This window comes from Leptinotarsa decemlineata, unplaced genomic scaffold, assembly GCF_025532065.1.
Source record: "Leptinotarsa decemlineata unplaced genomic scaffold, Ldec_3_MD MMD2_P_RNA_scaffold_2, whole genome shotgun sequence".
In the NCBI taxonomy this organism is placed as follows: domain Eukaryota; kingdom Metazoa; phylum Arthropoda; class Insecta; order Coleoptera; family Chrysomelidae; genus Leptinotarsa; species Leptinotarsa decemlineata.
Window position 1 is genome coordinate 5116746 of NW_027412529.1, and position 27679 is coordinate 5144424.

General features: G+C 33.9%; 2 protein-coding genes across 6 annotated transcripts in view; one reads left to right on the top strand and one right to left on the bottom strand.

Moving 5' to 3' along the window:
• Window positions 1-4452, top strand: part of Mical (Molecule interacting with CasL) — a 169710-nt gene extending 165258 nt beyond the window's left edge. For all 5 annotated transcript variants that reach the window (XM_074182065.1, XM_074182073.1, XM_074182075.1 and 2 more), the window contains one exon: window positions 2810-4452. In XM_074182065.1, the coding sequence (XP_074038166.1) occupies window positions 2810-2897 (88 nt within the window). In that variant the 3' untranslated portion in view covers window positions 2898-4452. The remainder of the gene's footprint in view (window positions 1-2809) is intronic.
• A 1160-nt stretch (window positions 4453-5612) lies between these two features.
• The window catches only part of Spn (protein phosphatase 1 regulatory subunit spinophilin), an 83792-nt gene continuing 61725 nt past the window's right edge, over window positions 5613-27679 (bottom strand). The window contains 13 exon segments of the mRNA XM_023160826.2: window positions 5613-7221; window positions 7716-7957; window positions 8027-8171; window positions 11795-12266; window positions 12393-12597; window positions 12600-12630; window positions 15677-16072; window positions 19184-19237; window positions 20965-21077; window positions 22962-23273; window positions 24367-24551; window positions 25223-25469; window positions 25762-26159. Of these exon segments, the coding sequence (XP_023016594.2) occupies window positions 6958-7221; window positions 7716-7957; window positions 8027-8171; window positions 11795-12266; window positions 12393-12597; window positions 12600-12630; window positions 15677-16072; window positions 19184-19237; window positions 20965-21077; window positions 22962-23273; window positions 24367-24551; window positions 25223-25469; window positions 25762-26159 (3064 nt within the window). The 3' untranslated portion in view covers window positions 5613-6957.

A 27679-nucleotide genomic window follows, 5' to 3' on the forward strand; every position in this document is an offset into this window, starting at 1 on the left:
CTCTCAACACTCTCAAAAATCATAGAAAAAAAAAGGTATTAGCTTTTCTTTATAAAAACAATATATTACCCAACTTGTCAATTTGGCTTTCAGAAGGCAAAAGGCGCAAATGATGCAATCTTTTCCTTTCTTGAACATGTCTATACACATCTCAACCATGGTGAGGTTGTAGCTGTAGTATTCTGCGATTTCTCCAAAGCTTTTGATTGTGTAAATCATGAACTTTTTTTGCAAAAGTTAAACTACTATGGCTTTAGAGGAGTGTGTAATGACTGGTTCAGGTCTTACTTGAGTGATAGAAAACAGTTAGTAAGGTCAAACGAAAAACTATCACACACTAAGGATATCTTACGTGGGGTTAGGTTAGGGGGGTTCCACACGGATTAGTACTGGGCCCGATTATTTTCCCTATTTATATAAGTGACCTTGTTACTCTCTCAATTCAAGGAATTTTTACGATCTTTGCGGATGACACCACGCTCCTTTGGCATGGAAAAAATACTTCTTATATGAAAGAAACTTCTCTAGTGATTTAGAAGTTGTGAAAAAATGGTGTGAAGCAAACTACTTGTGCTTTAATATTAAAAAAACAAACCTACTCACCTTCAGCTGTAATATTAACAATTTATACTTGAATGGACAAATTCTTGAGAATAAAAATCGATCCAAATTTCATACTCGAAACTGTTTGCCTGATTTACAAAAAACATAATATGGTTGGAACTCACATAACCTGGCAAGTAACTGAAAATAAAATACATCTTCCTGTTCCAAAAACAAGCCAGACAAAGTATTCTTTAATTTATGAAAGTAAAAAGCTGTATAATCACATACCTTACAGAATTAGGAAGGAAAAAAGCTATAAAAAGTTCAGAAATCTTGTTAAAGATGCACTTGCAACTTAAGCGTACTACAATCTAGATGAATATTACAATGGAACTTTGCTGTGATTTAATATAGCTGTTTTTTTTGTTGTTTATATTGACACCTATACTTTAAATTATATTTTATGCTGGGATATATCTTATTTTATTGCCATGACAATGAAATGTGAACTTATGTCCAAATTGTGTATATTTGTTATTTACATCTTTTGAAAGATACTATACTGCTATACTATCTTGTCTACAATCTTTGATAAATTTTATTTTCTATTGTTATATTTTATCTATTAGATACTTAGTTTTGCTCAAATTGTGTTTCTGGGTATTTGTGTTTTTGAATTGTTTTTCTTTCATTCTTTGAAGTGCTATATATACCAGATTTTTTAACAAGCTTTGTGAATAAGATTGTATTTTCTTGGATAATAAAGTATATGTCTATCTATCTATTTATAGCAATTTATGATTATCAGCGATCGACGCGTTTATATGTATATTTAGTATCATAGTATATTTAGTATCATATCATAGTAGCATAGAACTGGGTACACCGCAAGGAAGTATCCTAGGCCCGCTACTATTCATTTTGTATGTCAATGATCTGCCTTTACACATAAGTATGGGAGAGACATTCATGTATACAGATGATACCTCAATAGTGGTGCATGGCAAAACGCCAGAAGAAGCAAATAACAGGGCCCTTGCAGTCATACATGAATTTCATGAATGGTGCCAAAGAAATCAACTTTTAATCAATATTAATAAGACAACATGCATTGAATTTACTGGAATGCATAAAAACCAATCAGACTACAATATATTAATAAACAATATCACGATGAGCATGTGTGAAGATGCAAAATTTTTGGGCACATTCATCGACTCCAAAATGCACTGGAACCGGCACATTGACTTTATCTGCAAAAAACTCAGTAGCCAGTGCTTTGCGATTAAGCAACTGAAGAGATCCTTGAACATGAAATCTCTACTATTAGTTCACTCAACTCTGAACTACAACATTATGTCATGGGGAAATAGCACAGAGATGGAAAGACCTTTTGTAATACAAAAAAGGATAATTCGTGTAATATTTGATCTTTCCTATAATGAATCATGCCGAGATACTTTCATACGGAACAACATCCCTACCTTAACTAGTATATATCTCATGAAAATCTTAATGTATGTCAAAACAAACATCAATTACTTTGAGAAAGTCGGAGATATTTCAAAGTATGCCACTAGAAATTCTAAAAATTTGCAACTGGGCAGGGTTAATCACGCATTCTTTAAAAAACTGGAATCTACAGAGGATGTTCTCATTTCAACTTGCTTCCTCACAATATCAAATGTTCGTCCGTAATAATCTTCAAAAAAGAACTGAGAAAGATTATGAACAAAGGTTACTTCTACAATATACAAGAATTTGAAAATTATTTAAAAACTATAAATAGTAGTACATAACCAATAAGTAAACCTTGTTAGCATAATTAGTGGGTATAATTGTTTAACTGCACTCTAGTTTTGTGTAAGGTCAGTTGGTATATTGTAATGTTATCGTGTACACAGTGTATTAGTATATACATGGATTTTATCTCCAGTATACTGAGTTTGTATCTGTTGTATGCTATTTAATTGTACACAATTCATATTTTATGTAATTTCCATAAACTTACCTTGGTTTATATCTTTGTTGACGTTCACAATCCATGTCTATGGAAGATGTGTTTAGTATATATACCTTATACATTTCATTTTATGTATTTCTGACTTACCTAATCCATGTAATAGTGGCAATGAAGGAGAAAATAAATATCTATCAATCTATTTATCTATCTATCAGCATTGCATCCGTGTGGAGCCAGGGCGGCTCGCTAATATGTTATATTACTTGAATATTTTTCTTTTATTCACATATTTTGTTACAGGTATTCGAACGAAGATCGTGATTTAGAGGAACAAATGCTTGCTAAGGGATTGAGGTTGACACCTATTAAGAAAAGTCATGAAAAGTAATGTATCTAGTATTTAATAAGTTTTGTTACAAACTTATCTGAATTTTAAATCGAATTGGCAATGACAGCAGTTTTCTACTGTTCAAAAATATATTCATTTACATTTTTACAAGTAAACATGGTCGAGTTTGGAAAATGAATAAATATATAAAAATTATTTATTCGCTGACTGTTGTCATGGTTTGATTCAAGGTGAAAGTATTCTTTGCTAGTTTATTTTTATACTTGTGAACCTAAGATTTGAAAGTGATATATTAGCTATTTTAGTATATTATATATTTAGGTATTACTCAATAATATTGAAGAACCTTCATAATCTGTCAAAATATTACAATTTGTAAAGTTTTAGGATTAAAAAACTTATTCGTATTATATAAATAATATTCGTGTTAATTTTTTCCCAATGAAAATCATAATTCTAGATTTTTAATATTCAATTTTATTCAACTATTTATATACAGTATTCAGTTTCTGCTGATAATGAAGGTTCTATTCAAGTGAAAAAAGTTGATTTAGAAGAAACATATTTCCAGATTCAATTATATTTTGAATACATTTTTCTAAATCATCATCATTTAGAATATTTCTGAAATCTTATTGCATAATGATTTTCCTAAATAATACTTGTTAACTCAGATTAGGAATACAAAAATTGTCGATATATTTTATAATTTTTCAGCATATAGAAGTTCATTATTATCTTGAATATGTAGATTTTTCTCCATTTTCAAGTAGCAGTATTCAGATCTATCATTATTGTGGCATAATACCAGATGTATGACAAAGAATTTTTTTTAAATAGAAAATTCAAATAAGTTGAGTTATCATTTGAACACAGCTAAATTTATCGTAAAGTGGGAAATATTTTTAAATTTATTTACCACAGATTCCATACTCTAGATGGTTCTCATCAGATTTAGTAACAATATTTATTAACCCAATTTATTATGCCAAGCTCTAAAATGAATGCATGTATTTCATTTGAATTAATTCTAAAGGCAGTTGGATTCCTCATTGTCAGAAGATAAATTTGAAATTGTGTCCAAAACAAACACTGTTCCTTAACACCAGAACTGCAAGATTCTTTACGATGCGCGTTTCACGGCCAAGTTGTCGTCTTCATTACCAAACTCCATCTCCTGAAGACGCCAACTCAACTGGTGAAACGCCTAGAAAAGAATTGCAGTTCTGGTGTTTGGGATAAGTGCTTGTTTTAGATTTATTCAATGCCAGAGGTTCCAGTTTTAGCCGTTATTGAAACAGTGTTCTATTTAGTGTTATGTAATAATCAGATAACCCATCCAAAAATATCTTTACGTAACTAAAATATGAATAGTACTGTGCAATTGAATTTGAACCAAGTGCAAGGCTTAACAAAATAAATCATAACTAGTCTCTCAATGTAATATTTATTTTAGATAATTTAGTTAGTAATTGAACAAATTTATTGTGATTATTGAAAGCATTTTTCACTGAGGAATTGTAAAGAATTGTACAGATTATATACTTTTGTGAATGCATTTCAGGTGTGTGAATAAAAGGCTTTTTATACCTCATTTGAGAACTTTTCATTTATTAATAGTATCTTATTCAATTAAAACTTTGCTCATTACTCCTGGGAATGAATTTGTCAAACCAAGCGAGTGTCTTAAATCTTTCGATAGGGTAGATTATTATACTCTTTGTATGATTTGTGACAGGAATATTTCAAAAGGAGAGTAATCAATTAATGAGAGTAATTGTACTGGAATAATATTTTGTATATTATTCATCTCCCATCTAAAATTCTTATTTCTATTCAAATGTTGGGATATAAGTAACAATCATTAAATATAATTTGAGGTGGTTTAGTTGGGCTTCCAACTGCTAGATGGGGCAAAAATCAAATTAGTTTTCATATAGACAAAGATTTTAAAGTTTAGACACCATCCTCCGTTCACTTCAATGAAGCGAGGCTAACTAGTTACATTACTTTACTAGGTTAGTCTATATACAAAGCTATTAGGTGACGGGACAATTTGAATTGTTTAGCCTTCAACTGCTAGATGGTGCTAATATAATTAGTGCATTATTGGAAAGTTTGTTACCAGAAACTAAACCATAGGGTGAAACAAAATTGTCAGCTGTCATATATTGTTGAGGTTTCTTGTGCATTCCGTGAGTGAAAGTAATTTACCTATACATCAGTTTTTCGTGTCTATAATAAACGCACTGATAAAAGTTATACTCAGAAATAAATAACTCGAAACACAATAACCCCAAAACGATAAACATAATCCACGCTGTCATCGGTAAAATGTTTCCCTATTTGAAGAACATCCTAAATCTCTTCTAATAAAAATAGTGCAATGATTATTGACCGGAAAGATTGATGAATAGGTAAAATAAATTAATGACTCATGGAAAGCACAAGAAATCACAACAATATTATGAAAAGAGCTGACGGGACTATTTAGTTTCAATATGTCGGTAGATGTCGCATCTGGCGATGAACCTCCCAATTTAGTCTTTGTCTGAAATTCAGACAATGAATTAGTGCAAACTCAAAATTTGTTACTTGGTTCATTACTAGATGGCAACGTTTGTAAGATGGTACTTTCAGCAGACAGCCCAAATTTTATTTTCGTCTTCCGCCCATGATGTCACTGAACATTTTAGTACTTTTTCAAATTCACTTCATCAGTGTGTTGATTGGCACATTAAAAAAATAAAAGTATTGTATATAAATACATTGTCATTTATTCATGATTCTACAATTTGATTTGTAAATTACAAAATATCAGAAAAAACCCAATAAAATCATAAAGCTGCCTTGGATGGCATTGAAAATTTGAAAGGACAAGAGATTGAGCAAAACAAGTTTTCAAGTTCAAATGAGTAGTTTTGGAAAAAGGAATTGGTCCCAACAAAATAGTTTACCAGACTGGAGAAAAGCATGTAAAAAACTTTGATTTACGTTTGTACTACAATTACTGTATAAAAAGAGGTTATTCACAGTGTTCCCAAAATATGCTGAACTTTAAGTAAGGAACATAAAAATGTACAAAAACTTTAAAGAACTCAGCATTTTTTCGACAAAATAGTGACATTGTCATATAAATTCAATCTCAACAGAGACAGTGATAGGATTGATAGATCATTGGACATTATCTCTTCTAGTAATGAGGAAGGAAAACTGTGAAGAACTCTTCATGAAAGACGATATAAAACACGTTAAAAAAATCTTGATTAAAGATTCTGTAAAATATAATATAAAAGAATAAAACGAAACATAAGAAAACAATAATTAACATAATTCAATAAATTATAACAGATTTTATCTTACAATGATCACATATTTTCATTTAAAATATAAATTCTAAAATTACAAAATATTTTGTGATTATCACAAAGTTAGTATAAAAAATTCAAAGGAAATAAAACACTAAAATTGACAGAAAAATAAATTATACTTAACCTATTGTAAAACTATTCTTCTGAAAAGCTGTTGGAGATCAGCCAGTCATTGGAGTCATCCAAAAAAGGAACTTAAAAAACTTGTAGACAGGAATATTGATGTTTGAATACAAGTAGGTAAGTTTGAAATGTTTTAAAATCATACGTCATACCCAACTTTCTTTAATATTTACAAGGTATTACTACATACCACACTAACACGAGCACATTTTATAATACATAATACAGATAATTTCTAAAAGGAATTTGTGTGAAGTTCAGCCTGTCCCAGAAAAGAGGCAAGGAAAGTAACCGAATTCTACTTGTTAACTTTCATGTACAAGAAAATATTTCAAAATAGGCCGTTCTGCTTATAAAATATAAAATTTAACTATTGAATAAACGTTTTCAATATAGAGTTACAAAAAACTTGTTAGAACATTCCATTTCATAAACTAATTTGGAACAAGCTGTACAACGACTAATATCAACTGTATTCTCAAATGTATCTGGCACTCTTCATATCAAATATCTATGAAATTATGGCTTGACTCAGCTTCTCAGAACCTAATTACCGAGTCAGAATTAAAAGAAAATTCCCTGTTAATACATCGATTTTCAAACATCTACTTTCTCTTGTTTGCCTTCTCAGCCTTTTTCTGCAATTTTTCCTTTTCCTTTCGATCCCTTTCCATCTGCTTCCTTTCCTTCTCTGCTTGTAGTTTGAGATCTTTAATTTTTCTTTTGAGACGATTCTTATCGTCGCTAGTGATTCCTAATATTTTGAAATCCGCCGATGTCAGCAGCAGCAGTGCGCTTCCATTCACTTGTAACTCCGCAAATTTGCTAACATGCTGCTCCATTCCGATGGCGAGGAGCCACTGGCAGACCTGAAAGGAACAAGAAATTGAAACATGATGTGTTCTTCAACTCCAAATGTTCATTGCAAATACTTCACTTTTCTCAACACATTGAGCATGTTGACTTAAAGTTTTCATTGAACAATTATACTGATTTAGATTTAGGCATTTTGAACATGTTTGATGAATTTTTACTTATTTTTAATTGCTGTGTTGGTTACTCAATATAAGTACCTCGCCATTATGTCTACAATTTTGTAACACCGGACGGCGAGGCAATAACACAGTGCCACATGCAAGTTCGTACTCGAGCTCTATGCAAGTCGGACTTTGAAGTTGTTCAAGCAGCTCCTGCGTCTGCCTGTACAGTTGGTCATTTGTTCTTGTGTCATCGTTGTGAAAAGAAGAGCAGAACAAAACTGCAAGATCCAAATGGCGATGTATCACATGTTCCAAACATTAATGTACAAATTTTACCAGTTCGTACTTCCATTGTCCATAATAAAATCATTGTAAAAACCTACTTGATCCTTGTTCCAATCGAGAATCGGAACCGACTGCCAGAAATTCGTGTTCCTCTTATCGCTGCTGATGCTGCAAGACGACAGACTGAGATCGGTGGTGCCCCACGAAGCGTCGTGCCTCGATGGCGAGACCGAGCCTGAAGACAGGCTGGAGGGCGAGGGGGGCGTCGGCGAAGTGTTGGTCTGCGGCTGCCAGGGCGTGCTACCTGGGGGTGATAACGTAACAGGAACAACTTTTTTTACTACAACACAAATTAAAAGAAAACGACTTTATTATTCTATTCGAACGGCAAGTTGGAAAGAGTACTGACCCTTGGCGTTCGCTTCGTGAACGGCCTGCCTTATCTCTTCGAGTAGATGGTGGGCGGGATCGTCTTTGGTTGTTTTGTCGTTCAGATCGTCCGTCGAACTGCTGGTGCTGTCACCGCCGAGACGTTTCTCACGCTCTGCCAAGACCTGAAATATTTATTTGTATTCATTATTCCCAGCAACATTACGTGTTAAACATTAACCTAAACTAGGAATCACACGTTAAAAGGTAAGACCTCTTTAGTCCTTAGCTCGCACAAGTTTCTCAACTTCTGAGAGTTGTCGTTCGTATGGAGGCGGCAGCTGATTAACGGAAAAACAGATTTTAAACAGGTTTTTTAATATTCAGTAAATGTGAACAACTTTAGTATTTTCTCCTTCTCAGTTTTTATTTGAATGACTCTGGTAAAATTGGTGTGAACTTTAATGAGAAGTGAGATATACAGTGCATTTCTTTAATGCCCCCCCTTTTATTTGTTGAAAGGGTCAACTAAAAAAATTGAAATTTGGGATAATGAAATTAATGCATGAATACTTTATTTTGAAGTTAAATTGACAGATGAAACTTTCAAGATGGCGACTGGGAAAAAAAATTAAATGAAAAGGGCGGTGTTGTGAGATATCATTTTGAAGCTCCTGACAAATACTTCACAACCCTAGAATATAAAGTCAATATCTTCACCTACTACAAAATGGCGGAACATTTAATGCTTTCCTGAAGACAAACACATTATTATCGATATTGCTAGAATGAATGAATACGTTTATTTAGGAAATCCTAATATACATACAATAATAATAATATACAATCATAATAATAATAAATCAGTAAACGATAATAATATGTCCATAAACAACAATAATAATAACTAATAACTAGAGTCATACATAAGACTCTATGATGTTGAGATATAAAATAGAAAAGAAAACAAAATTCGAAGTTAACTAACCTAGATAAAACTATACTAACAATTTGAAACATCATGATACATGATAATAAATGACTTAAGACTACTGATGTTCTGCATCATTCAATCTTTTACTACAAAATTGTGTTTGTTTTAATATACTTGTTTAGATTTAAATATATAAATACTTTCGCTTTGTTTTATGTCTCTTGGCGGCTTATTAAAATGGTTTAAACCTTTATAAAACAATATTTTCATTGAGCTGGTTAATCTGCATCTTGGCAAGTGAAAAAGATAACTTTGACTAGTCTCGAAGTTGTGAGTACTATCACGATAAGTAACGAATTCATCAAAATAAGATGATAACATATTATTAATAGTCTTAAATAAATATCATTGCTGATCTATAGAACCTTTCTTTTATTGATAACCATTGTAATGCGTCGAGCATTACGCTTGTATAATGATTACATCTTATATGACTCTCATTCCACGATATTGTAGTTTTTATAAAGTCGAAATTTTGTTTTGATATCACCCATATAGTAATGTACTACAATATTTCAAAAGAGGCTGAATGATTGTGTTATATATAGTGACCTTGGAAGAAACTGACAAGTGATTAGAGTAAAAAAGTAAAGTTTCTTTGATATTTTTTTTTAGTTATGTATTTGAAGTGTGCATCATAAGATAAACAGTTGTCTAACATGAATCCCAGGTATTTAATTTCCGTTACAAATTCTATTTCTTCTTCATTAATTTCCAAAGAATAGGAATTTATGTTTATATATTTATATGCTGTGGTCAGAATCATGGCTTTTGTTTTAGATACGTTTAGTTTTAATTTGTTGACGTTCAAGTATTTATGAATCTCCTCTAAGCAGATAATGATTTTTGCCAAAGCTATCTCTAAATCTTTATGAAATGTTGTTAACATTGTATCATCAGCAAATAAATTCATAAAGTCACAATTTTGACATAAACTGATGTCATTAATATATATAAGAAATAGTAAAGGGCCCAAGACACTTCCTTGAGGTACCTCAAATTTTGCGTCAATCGGAGATGAGAGGACATTACCCACTTTAGTGATTTGTCTTCGATCGCCTAAGTAGTCTTTAAACCATCCTAGCACCGTTCCTTCAAGACCTATAGCTTCCACTTTTTTAATAATATATTACGGTCAATTTTCTCAAAAGCTCTTCTCAAGTCTAAGAATACTGTTACAACATAATCTCCGTTGTCAATAGATTGAGTCCATTTACTAATCGTAAGTTGTAAAGCCGTTTCACAAGAATGATTTTTCCTAAAACCGGATTGATTACTTATGAGAATATTATGGCAATTCCAACAACCCGATAAAGTTTGTTAAGTTATTTTTTGTTAATAAAAAACGACAAAAAATATCAGTATGACAATGAACATCATTGTTCAGTTAGAATGTTCTCATTTAGTTTTCGGTGTTACTAGTAGACAGGTACCACATCAACAATCTCTAAAATGGTCAATTCTCGTCCATTGGAAGAAAAAATTGAAGCGATTTTAATTTACGGTGCAACGCGTAACTTTCACGAGACCGAAAGGATTTTCAATGAACGTTTTCCGAATCCATCCTATCTGTAGAAAATATTTAAGTGAGCTTGTATCTAATTTCACACCTACCGGTAGGGTACATAACAAAAAGTCCCCAGGTCATCAGTATACTAACCCTCACGTTTTCCGGGAAACACATACCCAATATCCAGAAAAAATTAACGTTTGGACAGGAACATTGGGAAACCATATTGTAGGACCTCTATTTGTTGATCCAAATTTAACAGGGGAAAACTATATTTGAATATGCTGGAAACTACTGTTGACCCTCTCATGACTGAAATCGTCGAAGCGAATCCTAATGAATTCGATATGGATATTGTATTCCAACAAGATGCACCACCACATCATTATTCCAGACAAGTAAGAAACTTTTTGGGTACTACTTTTTCCGTGCGATGGATTGGCCGTCGAAGTCCTACATAATGGTCAGCCCGCTCGCCAGATTTGACACCTTTGGACTTTTTTTATGGGGCTATTTGAAGCGAAAGGTGTACGAAATTGAACCTGCTTCAATACTGGATATACGACAGAGAATAATAAATATTTGTAGAGATATTGACGTTACTGTGTTCGAAAATGTTCGGCGTGAAATATCGGATAGGCTGTTCATATGTCAAGCAGTTCGAGGCCACCATTTCGAGCATCTTCTGAACTGACCTGAAGCTTATTACCTCATATTATGTAGTCAAATATCAATTTATTCAGGCAATTATCAAAAGTTAAGCCATTTTGTATTAGTTGAAGATATTGACATTATATTCTAGAGTTGTGAAGCATTTGCCAGGAGCTTCAAAAAGATGTATCACAAGACCCCCCTTTCCATTTAATTTTTTTTCCCAGATGGCGCCCAGTCGCCATCTTGAAAGTTTCATCGGTCAATTTCACTTCAGAATAAAGTATTCATACATTAATTTCATTATCCTAAATTTAAATTTTTTGAGTTGACCCGTTCAAAAAATAAACGGGGGGGGGGACATTAAAAAAATGCCTGTATAGAGAGCTGTTTTAGAGTTGGGTATCACTCTGTAGTTCTAATATTTGGGAACAGTGCTTGTTTGGGATTTTAGCTTTTTCAGTTGCGGTAAAGTATCTCATTAAAGCAACGTGAAATGATTCATGTAAGCTACTATTTATAATACAAGGAATATTAACTGTGGACCAGTGTAATTACTTACGCCCGTTGATACCAATGAAAAAAAAATAAATAGAAACAACAATTAATGAATTGTTGTTTCTGGATAATGATCCAGAAACAAAATTACTCACTTGCTTCAACTGTTCCGCCAAGGAAGAAGGCGGCCCCACCGCTATCCCTGTTCCCCTTCCAGCGACGTCGCTCCAAGGATCCGGACTTGGCTGCTGGAAAGTGCTGGTCTCCCTCTGGATGCTGGCATAGACTACGCTTGAACTCTGATTCGAAACGGCACTCTGTTGTGTCGAGTACTGACTGGATTTCTGCGATTGAGTATTTTGCACCTGAGTATATTGCACTGTGTACTGCGATTCTTGAGCGTTGTTTTGTTGAGCGGAATAGTAGTGTTGTTGTTGATGTTGTTGCTGGATGACAGCGTTGAAGGAAGTCGGTCTTGAGCTGACCAAGCTGTGAGATTTTTGTTTCATTTCATTTGCTTGGGCGAACACGGAATCGGTAACTTCATCAGAGGAGTTGTAGCTCTCGTCGAGGCCATAATCTGAGCTGCTGTTGCTTAACGAGCCTTTTTTCACGCTCGGTAGCTGCCTGTTGCAAGATAATTCAAATTGAGACATCCGAGACTGTATGTTTAGACATTACTATGATATACAAAAGCATTGTTCAACAATTAAAACGGATTTCGTTTGATCAATAAATACGGTATTGTCTTACCTGTTAGCTAGGGCACCCCTTCCTGCAAGTTCAGCCTTACTTTTACTGGCCGAGATATCCAGTAATTCGTGTGGCGGTACTGCCCTGTCAAATTCCTCTTTTATCGGCATTTTTCGTTCAACAGTTGCAGTTTTGTCATCGTCAGGACTTGCGTCTGATATTTCAGTGTCGGAAAAATCAGGTTGTAGCGACTGGAACAGGGGTTTGGGGGCTGCCTTTTGGACATTTTTGGTGTAACCTATTCCCGAATAAAAATAACAAAACATTAATGGAGACCTATATTTTGAAGACAATTTATGGAATTTCGATTCTAGAATGAATAAATATAGTTTAAAAAACTAAAAAACGCGCTTTTAAAGAACAGCGAACTAAAAAGTTGAAAATATTTTTTTTCAAATAAGCTTAAAACAATAACAAACGAAAAATACTAGTATTATTGTGAAAAAAGCGACGGGTGCTTGACATACAAAAAATATGGCACACGCCCACGCTTTTTTCATAATAATAATAGTATTTTACGTTCGTTATTGTTTTAAGCTTATTTAAAAAAAAAATTTTTTAACTTTTCAGTTCGATGTTCTTTAAAAACGGGTTTTTTAGTTTTTTATAACTATATTTATTTTTCATTTTTTAGTTTCGTATGCTATGAAAGCGTGTTTTTGTCTTTTTAAACTATATTTATTTTATCTAAACTTTGGAATCAATCAACCGTATAGTTTAGAAAAATGACCGTTGATATTTTCCGATTCCGGAGAGGAAGCCTGACAATCAGCTACAAAGCCCAAGGAAGGCAGCAGGGGGAAAATTACTTTTTCCAAATGGAGAAATACATGTAAAGTGAGTTCGAATTATATCAAGGTTACGTACAGCGCCATCTTCCCGCGAATAGATCAAGCAATAATGTAGATAATTTTGTCAAATATAGATACCAAGCATTCAAACTGGAAAGAGATGTCTCCCAGCGACCTGTCCACCTTCCTGGAAAGTACAGGATGGACGATGACCTAGGAGGACAACTCCTCGGGAGGATGTACAATGGGTCACATGTGGTATAAGTGCGTGGGCTTTTTACAGATACAGATACATTTTACAGATACAGATACAAACAAACATACATACAGGTGAAGCTAATATAATGTGTAATGTAATAAAAATAATTTTCAATTATAATTAAAATTATCATTATGAAAACAAAGAATAAAGAAAAAATGTAAGTATGGAATATTACTCCGAAAACTTAAGTGAGTCTACTTCAAACTGTAATATCTCAGTGGATACTTATTGAATTTAATCAAAATAAACGACATTTGAATCAGTGCACTTTTGCCGAATAACAAAGCCGATTAACTCAGTCAGCATAAAAAGTATGTGCTCGGGATTCGATGAAATCGACGAAGGCCGTTTTTGTTTTGCCTGGTCCTGATTGGAAAAGGTTCTACTAGTGAGAAAGTTATTGAAGTGCTTGAAAAGATAGTAGTCCGTTGGCGAGAGATCTGGAGAGTATGATGGGTGAGGCAGAAATTGTCGTGGAGCAGGATCGGGCCTCTTCTGTTGACAAAGTACAATGCTATGATGGTTTGGACTGGATGCAAAAAGTTATAGTGAATCACACCAGCCGCTGACCACCATACAGTAGTAACCAAGGTTTTTTTGTTAGGTTTTGTTTCCTTTGGAAAGTGCCTGGATGGCTCATCGATGTCCAACCAATGTCTCCTGTTGTCGTTGAGGATCCACTTTTCATCACACTTGACGATACGATCCAAAAAAGGATCTTTTGGTTGCGCAAAAGCAAAGAAAAACAGACCTCGAAACGTGAAAATGTTTGTTGATCGTTTTAATTGTGAGACACACCCTTTTTGAGCTTTTTGACATTTCCAATACGCTTTAAACCATCAAAAACCGCATGAGAATTGACACCCAGTTCTTCTTTCATCTCACACATCGTGAGTGGGTCGAACACTTATGGGGCGAGGCAAAAATTCCTGGAACGAAATTTTGCAACCAACGTCGAACATTAACACTATCTTTGCCAAATGTCTGGTTAATTTTTGAGGTGCTTCAGCAACGCTCTGGTTCAATTTGAATTAGTAGAGAAAAATTGGCCTAAAATAGCTTAACGGCATCATAATAATAATAAGTTGAACAGAGGAAAAAAAATTATTGCCATCAATGTAGAACATTATCTATCAATCAGTATATATCACAACACAGTAGAATAATATTATTTATTGAAATATGGAGCTACAAAAAATACATGACATTGAAACGGACAAAACTTTTGTAACAACTTAATGAAAAGAAAAAACTAAATACACCATGAATATTCATCTAAACTAGTTGTTTCTTGAAAATCAAACAACTAGTTGTTTGATTTTCAAGAATTTCTCAGATTACGAAATTTATTCAGTATTAATGGTTTTTTTTTAAGTTGTTTTTTGAACAGGTTTAGCGAATGATACTTTTTGATGGTATTTGGTAACTTATTCAATTCCCAAAGACACTTGAAAAAAAAAAAGGAGTACAAGGTGGTTTAATATTTTTGCCGGTGATGTGAATATTATCTTTCCCACTCACGTTATAGGTATGAATATCTTTATTGATAATAATAAACGTCTGAAAGTATTCAGGAGCCATTGTGAAATAAAAAATCCTTTTTTTGAATTGAACGGGTATATTTTTAGATTAATTTTTGGGAAAAATTTATATTATGCACCTTTTCATTCGTGGTGCATATACGATAACTCACTCACTCACTCATGTATTTCAAGTTGTCATAGACAGTTTGATAAACAATTCGTTGCTAGATTACCGAGAATAAAAATTAGTTATGAGCATACGCGTTAGTGTTATCTAACCGGGAGAGAACGAGGCACTTTTGTCCCGCATGAAGGATACGAAAAGCAAACTTTTCATCCCGCAGTACGAAAAAATTTTTTTGGCTTTCTACATATCCTTTATCTTTATACCTTTATACCTTTCTTTGGAATATTCCCACATTTTTGTATTAAGATGAAGAAGTAGAAAATCAAAACGTTTCTTAAAAAAAACATCTTTTTTTTTTCAACAGAAAACTATCTTTTGAGAATTAGTCTTGTTCTAAATAAATAATTATCAGTGGAACTAACTGAAGTAGCTAAATTTCTATACTCCACCATAAATTTTGCAAAGAATATTAAAAAATCAAGTACATAATATATATATATATATATATATATATATATATATATATATATATATCACTGAACAAGTGTAAAACAACATCCGTCTAAGAAACGTATCCTTACCTGCTTTAAATTGATGTTATCGTAAGGCAGCACCATCGGTAACCCTGCCTTCCTCTGCGTATCCAGCAAGTCTTGTTCCAGAGCGATAACCCTATCCTTCAACGACTTCACCAACAAATTGTATTCGGTGTCTTTCTCCTGCAACAGCTGCTGATAGAAATCCTCCCGGTGAAGCATGTCCAGCTCCCTCTGTTGGAATTCCCTCACCAACTGCTTAGCTTTGCTGTATTTCTTTTCGAGGGATTGGTATTGGGTTTGAGACTGCTCCAACATGTTCTGGTAGGTCTGCACCTCCTTCTTGGTGGTTGTGAGGTGTCTTTCGGTTTCTTTCAGTCTTTGGGAGACCTGCTCGAACTTCTCGGATTCGTCGGGCTTCACACCATTCTGCTCCATGAGCTACAATGTGGGGAATAATAAAGAATTGATCTACCTCGCTAAAATTCATTTGAATTGGAAAGCTAATATAATCGTGAGATTTTTAGACACCATACTGTGCTAACAGGGAATTTGATTGTATGAAGATTATTGAGTGTCTTGATATAAATCCAATAGATAATTTTGTCAGACATAGCAGTCAAAAAAGGGAAAAACCAAGACACGTATTCCGGATTTTCAGCCCATCTTCAGTATGGTGCAGCCAAGTGCGTGGATGGGTATCACTTGGTTGCCAAAAGAAGTACAAATGCTGCCTCCGTGGTAACTTTAGTAGTATTTTAGTAAAACACACGATCCATCAACTAAAACCACAAATATGTGGCTAGCTTTTGCTGATGGCTCCGTGCATTTGTACTTCTTTTGGCAACCAAGTGTAGTCCATCTTTGCTCTTGGCTGCACCATACTGGTGATGGGCCAAAAGCCCGAAATTCGTGTCTATGGTGGGCTCTTTTTTTAGTTATGTCCATTGAAATTATCTTTTGGATTTACATATACATATATATAATATATATGAAGACACTTGAAGAAGCTGTTGTATAGCAAAACAACTGTTGTAGTTTCGTAAACTGTTCGGTGAAATCCCATGATAAAGTGTAAATTGGATGTGAAAAGGATATATTTTTAGATTTGTTTTTCAGGAGCTAGGGTACCATTCTTTGTTAATGTGTTTTTTGGTAGCTATTACAATTAGTTGGTGCAAATTGAGATCTAAAAAATTCGCAAAGTTATATGCAAATAACATACTTTTTAGGCCATGAAATTTTTAGTCTTGATGAAAAAAATTCACTAATATCAAGACCTCTTCCTGAAAATCAAGTTCGAAATGAATTTTAAACATTGAATTATACAAAAATCACTTTTTCCTATCCAGTTTACACTCCAAAACGTTTGTTATGGAATTGAAACAGATAACATTTACAGGAACTCTACAGAATATAATACATGAAAGAGTTATGAAAGGCTAACAGTTTCATAGAGAGCAAACATACAGCGCTTTTCATGATGAGCATTAATCAGCCGTTTCTGGCAAACTATTCAACGGATCAACCTGAGAATTCCACAGTATGCATAAGTCAATATGACCTACACGCTTCTACTATAAAGTAGTGGCTTCTTTGATTTTTCAAATGGAACTCCCCATATATAATATCATATTATGATTCATTATCACTTTGTCAACAAATTCATATACTGTTTCCCTATACCTATCTATTACCGTTTAAAAGATATAAATAATTATGCACAATCAAAAAATCATTTGTAATACTTCAGTGAAGTTTCTAGGCATATATATTGATGACACTTTAAGTTGGAGTAGTCATATAGATAACCTTTACAATAAACTATCCTCGGTAACATACGCCATGAGAGTTCTAAAAAAAATATTGATCTTGAAGCACTAGTTGCAGAATATTATGCGAATTTTTACTCCGCTATGAGACAAGGGATAATCATCTGGGGCTCATGTCATGGGTTTAATAGAGTTTTCCTATGTCAAAAAAAAATTATCAGAATAATCTTCAATATAAATACAAGAGATTCCTGCAGAGGAGCCTTTAAGATCAACAAACTACTTACTGTGTCAGCAATCTATATATATGAATCGATAAAATTTATTATCAATCATCCAGGCCATTTTGACATACATCGCAAAACGCATATTTACGAGACATGACAAAAAAAGACTTCTCATATCCCATCCATGCAAAATTCCTATATGAACGTAGCACTATCTACGCTGGAATGAAATTTTATAATAATCTTCCGAAAAACATAAAAGATATTGTCGTTGCTAACAGATTTCTGAAATCTGTAAGAAAATTCTTATGTAATCTGGAGCCCTACAATACTGATGAATATTTTCTGGCCTGTGGAAATTTATGAAACAAAATTTTATTCAAAATTGCGCTATGTATTTATAGAAATTATCTCTACTTTCAGTAATCATGCGCAATATGACGCACATTTTAATATGTTTGTAATCGTGTTTGAAACTTGAAGCAATTCATTTTGAATGCTTCATTTTTAGATTTATATGTACACATATTTGATATCTTTACAATTTTCCTTTTGACTTATTTCTCAGACAAACATTTTCTGCCACTCCTGTGAATGATTATAAAATACTCTGTTGAAATAAATGTATCTAAATATCTATCTAATTAATTTCGATATTTTTTTTACCAAACATGAACTTTTATAAATGCTGATAATCTTGAACTCTCTTGCACTAAAACGATCAAATTTGAAATGGAGTGGAGTGATACTATGAGGATCTTCACTCCGAGTCATATTTTCATTTGCCTCATACAGGGTCTTCAAAAAATGTAGATACTTTATAGTAGAAGCGACAACGCCGCTTCTTCTAAAATATTTTAGGCGTGTAGGTCATATTGACTTATGCATACTGTGGAATTTTCAGGTTGATCCGTTGAATAGTTTGCCAGAAACGGCTAATTAACGCTCATCATGAAAAGCCCTGTATAACGCAGTAACTTTTCAGAGTAATCTTTACAATTTGTTCTTTATAACACTTAGGCAGATTCTCTCTTTATTTAACTATATTTATTTTCCAGATTGTGAAAATCATAAACCCAAAAATCAGAAAGAAACATTGAGTTCTAAACAAAAATAAAAAGATTTTCAAAGAATATTACTACTGCTTCAATTCTCTTAAATGAATTACCAAACTTACGAAAGAGGTTGCATTCAACTCACAAAACAAACCATGCAAACAATTTTGTTTTATCAACATTATGCACTACACTACGAATGCAGATAAAGTTACAAATGTAATAAGCATCAATTAACTATACTTCGTTAACGAATTAGTTATCAAATAATTCATTTAATCATTATTTGAATTTTATTTCTGTTTTATGAACATTTTTGTTTCTTGGGATTGATAAAGATTATTATTATTATTATTGTTGTTAAATGAATGGTTTCCGTAGTCAGCTCTCTATGAGAAAAGGATTACTCATTCTTAGAAGTATTCAATAAAGAAAAAAAATTGTTTTTTCAACAATATTGAACTGAATATAGTAATTATGAAGTTCAACTTCACCTACCTTATTTTTCAGCCGCATAACTTCAAGCTCTGACATGTTATATTTTCGTTGAGTCTGCATCACAAACACATAAAAGAGTTATTAACTTTTCATTTTGCATCCGATATGTATATCAAGTAGAAAAAATGACAATAAAATAAAAATACTGAAAGTATAGAAAAGATTAAGATAAAAAAAACAAAGATTTATAACATTCAGAAATAAAAAAAAGATAAAAATTCAAATATGGTATCTGATTATACAGGGTCCTGCAACAGTGGCGCGGTGTTCCATATCTCTATTTAGGAAACAGATAGGAATCTAAATTTCTATAATATCACCTTATTACTCGAGCTCGACAAAATAAAAATATTGGCGGTCACACAGGGTGTTCAATTTTTTTGGGTGGATCCCAACTGTGTTTTTTCGAATGGCAACCTATATTTTTTATAGTTTTTTCGGTTTCTACATAGAAAATAAAAGACACTTTATGTATATCTTCACTTCGAAAATATTGACGGTTTTCGAGATATCTAGCGTGACAGGTTTTTTTTTCCAATATTCGTCACTCAGAATATTTGAAATTATAAAGATGTACCAAGTCCAATTGATTTTTTTTTTTGGTTAAATATTCTACATTGGTAACTCTCTCGATATATCGATAATCTGAAATCTACCTGTGATATACAGGGTATGAAAAACCGCTTGCCACATATTGTAAATAAAAATTTGCAGAAACTTTCTTATTTTAAATGGATATTATATGGTATATTATTGATCCATAAGGAGCGCCAACGAAACCTCTACAAATTTCATTAAGTATTCCCTATGGCTAGGTTCAATAGTTTTTCTTAAAAAAGCATTTTATTCGAAAAATGGGCATTCTTCCTATTTCTACGCCATAAACTCGATGAAAGACTTTTTTCAAAGCAAAATCCATTTGACGACTGATAAAAATGTACGAAAGATAACTTGTTTCAATTTTGTACATTATAGCGTGTCCTATAGTTTTTCTTATTATTTTTTTTTCTAAAAATGACAACTCTCTATTGTATCGCCATAATATCAATGATTTTTTTACTGTGAAATCCATATGTGACAATATGTGGCAAGCGGTTTTTCATACCCTGTATATCACAGGTCGATTTCAGATATATCGTTTGAGAGAGTTACCAATGTAGATTATTTGACCAAAATAAAAATTCAATTGGACTTGGCACAACTTTATAATTTCAAATATTCTGAGCGACGAATATTGGAAAAAAAAATCTGTCATGCTAGATATCTCGAAAACCGTCAATATTTTCGGAGTGAAGATATTCATAAAGTGTCTTTTATTTTCTATGTAGAAACCGAAAAAGCAATAAAAAATATAGGTTGCTATTTAAAAAAACACAGTTGAGATCCGCCCAGAAAAAATTGAACACCCTGTGTGACCGCCAATATTTTTATTTTGTCGAGCTCGTGCAATGAGGTAATATTGTAGAAATTTAGATCCCTATCTGTTTCCTAAACTGAGATATGGAACACCGCGCCACTGTTGCAGGACCCTGTATATACAAATGTAGCAATGAATTGAAGAATAAATAAATAAGTTTCAACTTTTTTAGTTTCAACAATAAGAGACATTTCATTGTCTTTTAATTTTTTAACTAAAACAAAATTATATCGGATGAAAGGGAAAAGATGTCACATCAACAATCACAAATAGCAAAAATCAACACAAAATTCGTAGTTTAATCGCACAACACACAAAAATTTGATCAAACCAAAGCATGACAAAAATACTTCGAATACGTTACCTCCACTAGTAGAGATCTTAGAGATTCAACGTTGTCCTGCTCGTGCTCGAAAAGGCTTTCTTGATTGACAGTCGGACTAGTGGGACCATCGCTAACACTTGTGTTTGCCGATCCTGAGAAAATTTTTATTAAATGCATTCTTTCAGTTTATTTTCTTATCGAACAAGACGAACATTCATTTATTTTTCGCTGTATGTAAATTTGATTGATTCATTTCTTCACGATGGGATATGAATTTTTGAATTTCAATACTGTCTATAAAAAGAAAAATTATTCATATCTTCAACGTTTGCCAAAATTATAATACACATTTATTTCTACTCAAGATAAGTCTCAAAATATTTTGTCGTATCCTTAGTTGTAGTTTTATCTCAATTTAAACTTTGACCGTACTTGTACAACATATGTTATTTGAAAGTCAACAAAGATTATTATCACTATTGATTTATACACACATCGGAAAAGTCTAGGGATATTTTTAAAGATGGCAATAATTTTTTTTTTAGATTGCTTTAGGGAAAAAAAAAGTTGACGGGTGATTATTAAACGAATGTAACTTACAACTTCGTTGAAGCATGTCCCACACATGCTCGATGGGATTCAGGTCCGGTAATTGTGCTGGCCATGGCAATACATCAACTCCTTCGTTGGTGAGCCAGTCAGTCACTAGACGCGCGACATGTGGACGAGCATTATCGTGCATTAGGTGGAAGTTTTCACCAACAGCACCAGCAAACGGACGGACGATAGGTAGAAGAATGGTGTCGAGGTACTGTCGAGCTGTGAGGGAGCGATTTGGAAAAACGAGATCGGTTCTGCCGCCGATCATGATTCCGCCCCATAGCTGGACGTGTCTCAAATGGACGTGTCTCAAATGTTCATTATTTCCAGGTCGTCTCCACAGTCTTACTAGACGAGAATCTGGATGAAATCCAAATCTGGATTCGTCTGTAAACAAAACTGTGGCCCAATCATTTGCATCCCAGTTTTGATGTTCTTGACACCACTCTAATCTTCTACCGCGATTGCCTCTCGACAAAGGTGGAAATCTATGTGGCGTTCTGTTGTGGAGATCTGCTTCATGCAGTCGATTTCTGACAGTATCACGACCAATGGTTACCTAGTGCGTCTGCTGCAACACGTTAACCAACTCAGGTGCTGTGATTGTCGGTTGTCTTCTTGCGGTTAAGACCAAAAATCGGTCTTGAACTGCAGTTGTAGCGCGTCCTCGCCCTGGATGTTGTTCGGCTGGACTGCCAGTTTCACGGAAACGCCGCCACAATCGACTGATAACACTTTGGGAGACCCCCAAACGAAGAGCTACATCATTTTGTCGCATGCCACCTTGAAGAAGCCCTACAGCTCTATTCATCTCAGCCAATGGTAAGTGATGGCGTTCCATGTTAAAGCACAATATTTCCAGTTTAATTGCCGAGCAAGAACTGCATAGAATGTACAAACTCGACACTTTCAGATTATTCATTTTAGCCGAAAACCTACAGTTTGTAAAAAACTTGATGAAAGATTAGTTACCGTTTTTGCAGGCTTTGTTCAACCCATAGAAATCTACAGGGTGGTCGAGTGTACCAATTTAATCGAAATTAAACGACCTCATGCATTTATTTTTATGATATTTAGTATGTTATAAAAATATCCCTAGACTTTTCCGATGTGTGTAAATAAAATAAATGAATTAATCAAGAAGAATTTATTCATTTTCACTAATTATGTCTACGAAACTGTGTGAAATAAGTCACAATTAAAAGATACTTCATTGTGAAACACAATGGAAATATTTCTAGAAAATTTTCAGTCAATTCTGGTGTACCTAAAGGCTCCAAATTGGGGCCTCTTCTATTCAATATGTTCATTAATAACCTGTCTACTGTAGTGAAAAAGTTGCTTTTCATAAATAATCTCAGAGTATTTTAAAAGAGTTCTTCAAAACGTAGTGGCACCCACTTTGAAGAATCTAGAATATAGTAGAAATAACTTACCAGTCAACTGAACTGTGCTTGCTTCGCTATGCTGCTGTTCCGCCTCCATAATCCTCTGCCTCCTCTCTTCCCTATCCCTATCTGCCTGCAACGACTGCTTTATTAGCTGCGCAACTTCGCTGTTTTCTGGATCCCTCTCCCTTCCTATACTGAACTTTACCAAGCCCGAGGTATTCCTTAGAACGCTGGCGGCGTAAGCTTGAGTGACGCCCACCAAACTTTTACCGTCCACCTCAATTATCTGATCGTTCACCCTGATGCGTCCATCTTTAGCCGCAGCTCCATTAGTAGTTATCGTTTTGACAAAAATTCCTGAAAAGATCATCCCCATAATTCAATTGAAAACGTTAATGTTTTCAAATAACGAAGTCAGCTGAATCATAAATTATAACACTCTGAATGACCTAATCAGAAGTGTTTCTTCGAAAGAACAATGATTCTTTATCGTTTCAAAAGGAAAAAAATACTATTTTTCTGACATACTTTCTGCAAATGAAATAGCTTGATAACCTTAATACTATTGTAAATCATTTCCCGAAAAAAATAACGCCAGCCAGCCGCTGGTCTTCGTCAATCGATTGTGACTTTGCCAAGGTCGCGCTCAACTCGACTTGCGAGTCGCGATTGTTCTCGATGTCGCGTCGCTTCGAGAGACTTCCCCATCAGCTTCCAGATACTTCCATGACGTTATATAAACATTACCAACATGCAGATCGAGGAAGTCTAGTTGAAAGTGCGGTACGAAGAGATCTTATTAGGCGATAGACATTTGAGTATCAGTTAAAGTATTTGTGTTGTATTGTCAGTCTAGCAGTGAAATATAGTTTGAGTTTAATTGTACAGTATAGTCAATTACTATCAAACTCACGGGGGAAACGTAACAATACATCCAAATGAAACAATTTGCCTATGGAAAATGGCATTCCATCAAATTTTACTCAAATTGCAGAACTCAATATTCTGATAAAAAATGTACATGGGTCCAACCCAATATAGCAATTCGAATCTACAAACTAATCTGTCAACCACTTATTGAATATTCGCACCCAGTATTTCTCCATATCAAACAAAGGACCTTGAAAACAATTGAAGTATCTGGAACAACGGCTATCAGGAAAATAACAAGTGAGGTATCTCAATAACCCCAAAAACAACCATCTAAACTCTCTGTTGTACCAATTCACTGGTATTATTCCTATTGAAGAAAGACTACCGCTACTTACACAGAAGTTTGCTGGAAAAGACGACAATCATGTTTCATTGCTTTTCAAACGAATGTTTTTTGCCAGTGTGAAGTGTGAATTGATGAAGAAAACCTTGAAAACATCCACGACGGCGTATTTGTCGAGAATACAACTGTGTAAATGGCATTTTGCAACAAATAATTTTAAAAATAAATTCTCACCTAGCTTCTCCAGGCCAGCGTCCGCGCCAACCCCCATCCCTATTATGCTCAAACCTAGACCTTCAGACCCTTTGACTAGTTCCACGGGAAACACGTCCATCTTTTCGACTCTCTTCTCCAGTTCATATTCCGCGGATGCTGCGACCGGATCGACATCTTCATTTCTCCTATCGTATTCAGATATGCTAAAAAATACACAAAGAGAACATAATATTAGTTATTGCCATCACTTTACTACAAGATAAGATATTTATTCACTTTCAAATTTTTTTACAGAAAACAGTATGTTACAATAGTCACACAACAGTTTTTTGTTTAGGTACGTCACAATATTGTAGAGAGTATTCTCAAACTAAAAAAATATTTAATAATAAAAAAATATGTTAATGTATCAAAAATTAGATGTTTACATGTATAAACCAGTCACACTTATACATATACTAGTACTATGTTGCTGTATCGCTGCTGTTCCAATGTTTCGACAGAATCAGAATCAACGAACTTAGGTGTGTGCAGCGTGCTTTCAAAAAATTGTTCTACAGCGCCATCTAGTGGCGAGTTACAGAAAAAATTGATAGCCTAAAAACCTTCTCTATGAAAAATTACTTATATACGTCAAGTTTCATCAGGATTGGTTGAGCGATGTAGAAGTTTATCACTTACTAACCAACCAACCAATAAACATCCATTTTTATATATTAGACACTAGCAGAAGTTTTCAGTAATTCATATTCTGTTCTTCTCATTTAATGTTCATAATTAATTTTTGGTATCTCTATTTTATTGTGTAGACAACTTTATATTGTCTTTGGGAAATGAAGTTTTATTATTACTAGCATTATGAAGATTCACTCACCTAAAAGTCGAATAGACCTTCATGGGTTCCAACGAAAAGCTAATTTTGTTTGGTTTAGGAACGTATGTAGGATATTCGAGATCATCGTCATCTTCTGGAGGTAAACCAGGTACTTCCATCCAAAAGTGGCCATCCTCATAGTAATGCACTCCGTGTTCTACCCCTATGATTTGAATAGGTTTCGCAACAAATCCTTCATCAGTCTTGCTTTCTAAATAGTTACCCTCGGATAAGCTAGTAACGGAATCTGAAAGAAATTGTATGCTTTCTGAAATGATGTTTTGGGTGTGAATTTTATAAAACTCCTGAATGAAAGACAACTATATAAAATACTTTTTTTCTACAAGAATACAATTATATTTATATTTCTAATTGTACAACAAACTTGGAATGTTTCTCCATAATTTCTCATCGCGAACGAGTTTTATTAGGTACATCTTGATAAATCATGAACAATAAGAATATATCGCACCTAGTCCTCAAAAAAAAAAAAGATTTAGACCAAAATGACATCATTTATAAAACTGAGAAAGACTTACCTATCAAACCAGAGTCAGTAGCCGAAACACTAGTATCTATATCATTCTTAGATTCCTTCTCCTCATCCTGCATCGAATCCAAACTAGACGTCGATTCGTAGTACTGAGACGAAGCTTCAGCGTATTTACCTCTACTATCTTGGTTTTTCACAGAATTCAAGAGATTGGTCGTTTCGCTGGACTCCATGAAATGCTCATTGAATGACTCTTCAAAGATCGAAGGGGGCCCGAAACTATCGTTGAGAGATACCGGTCCCGAGGAATCGGCCACGGAGGCAGACATGGAATCTTGCAGCAACGAACTGGACGCATTCGGATGCCATTTGTCGGATTTGTTGTCTTGAGAATTTAGGAGTTTCGCTACCTCTTGAGCTTCTTCGTCAGATAAAATGTTTGACCTGCAGAATATTCAGTGTGAGATATTGAAATAATAACAAGGAATAGTTAAACCATAATGTTTCAAATAGGTACCCTGAAAAGGAAATGCATTACACCATACACGAAAGCTATGTGCCCAATATAACCATTGTATGAAACATCCTCAACAAAGTTGTAAGTCTAACCATTCATTTATATCTTAATATTAATTACACCCACAATTTTGTAGCACCCCTGATGATGGAAACAATTTATTATTTCCGAAAGCTTGGACAAACTGCTGCAAAGCCCCACTATTTGTTTAGTTCTATACAGGGTGTTCCTTAAACACATGCTAATATTTAAGGAGGTAATTCTTAGACCCGTTTTAAGGAAAAAACGTCCTATGGACGTATGTCCTAAACGCCTTAACTTTTGAGATACAGGGTGGCAAAGTTTTCAAAAATAATCAGTTTTTTAATAATAACTGAGATAATTTTGTAGACATCTTTGGCATATTTGGTACATATGTTCCATGCCTCAAGGCGCATTTTATGATGTACACAAATTTGTATTTTTTCAAACAGTGGCATCCCTACGGGTTTCGCATTGAATATTTTTGGGGAAAAAGTACTACGCCAATGCTTTCTTTTCAAAATAAAATCATTTTTAAAATCCTCATTTATTTTTGAGAAAATTTGATCTCCTGGTATTTCTTTGTCCGACGCATGATTTTCACTCAAAAAAATAAAAATCGACATAAAGCAAATTAAGAAATTAGATCAATTCTAAAATGAATGAGAATCTGAAAATTGCTTCATAACGCATTACCAATTCCCTAATAATATTTGAAAACATAATCTACAAAAAAATAAATTTTTCACAAAAACGAGTTTTATTTTATTCTGTGACAGTAAGTCTAAACGAATAGCACAAATTTGTTAATTAGTAATAATACCAAAACTGATTATAAAAATTGTTGGAAGTGGCCACCTGCACTTAGTATGCATGCTTCCGCCCTTCTACGCATGGAATTACGCACCAGTTCAAATATTCCCGGCGTATTTCGTATAGTTTCACACGAGGCAACTATTCGCTCTCTTAAATCTTCTAAAGTATTAACGGGAGTTTTATACACAAGAGTTTTAAGGTGACCCCATAAAAAAAAATCTAAACTGTTGAGATCGGGGGATCTTGCTGGCCATTGCTGAGGTCCTCCGCGACCTATCCAACGATTAGGATAAAATGTATTTAAATGGTTTCGGACAATTACACTGAAATGAGCAGCGGCGCCATCGTGCATGTACCATATTCGATTCCTTAACGCAAGTGGCACATCTTCCAATAACCCAGGTAAGTCTTCTTCGAGAAAGTGTAAATAAGAACGACCATCAAGGCGTCCTGGTAGAAAAAATGGGCCTATTAGATGATCACCTATAATTCCTGCCCATACATTAACCGAAAATTGGTGTTGGAAATGGGTTTCGGTTATTGAATGGGGATTTTCTTCAGCCCACACATGATTGTTATGGAAATTTTGAATGGCATTCCGAGAAAAATT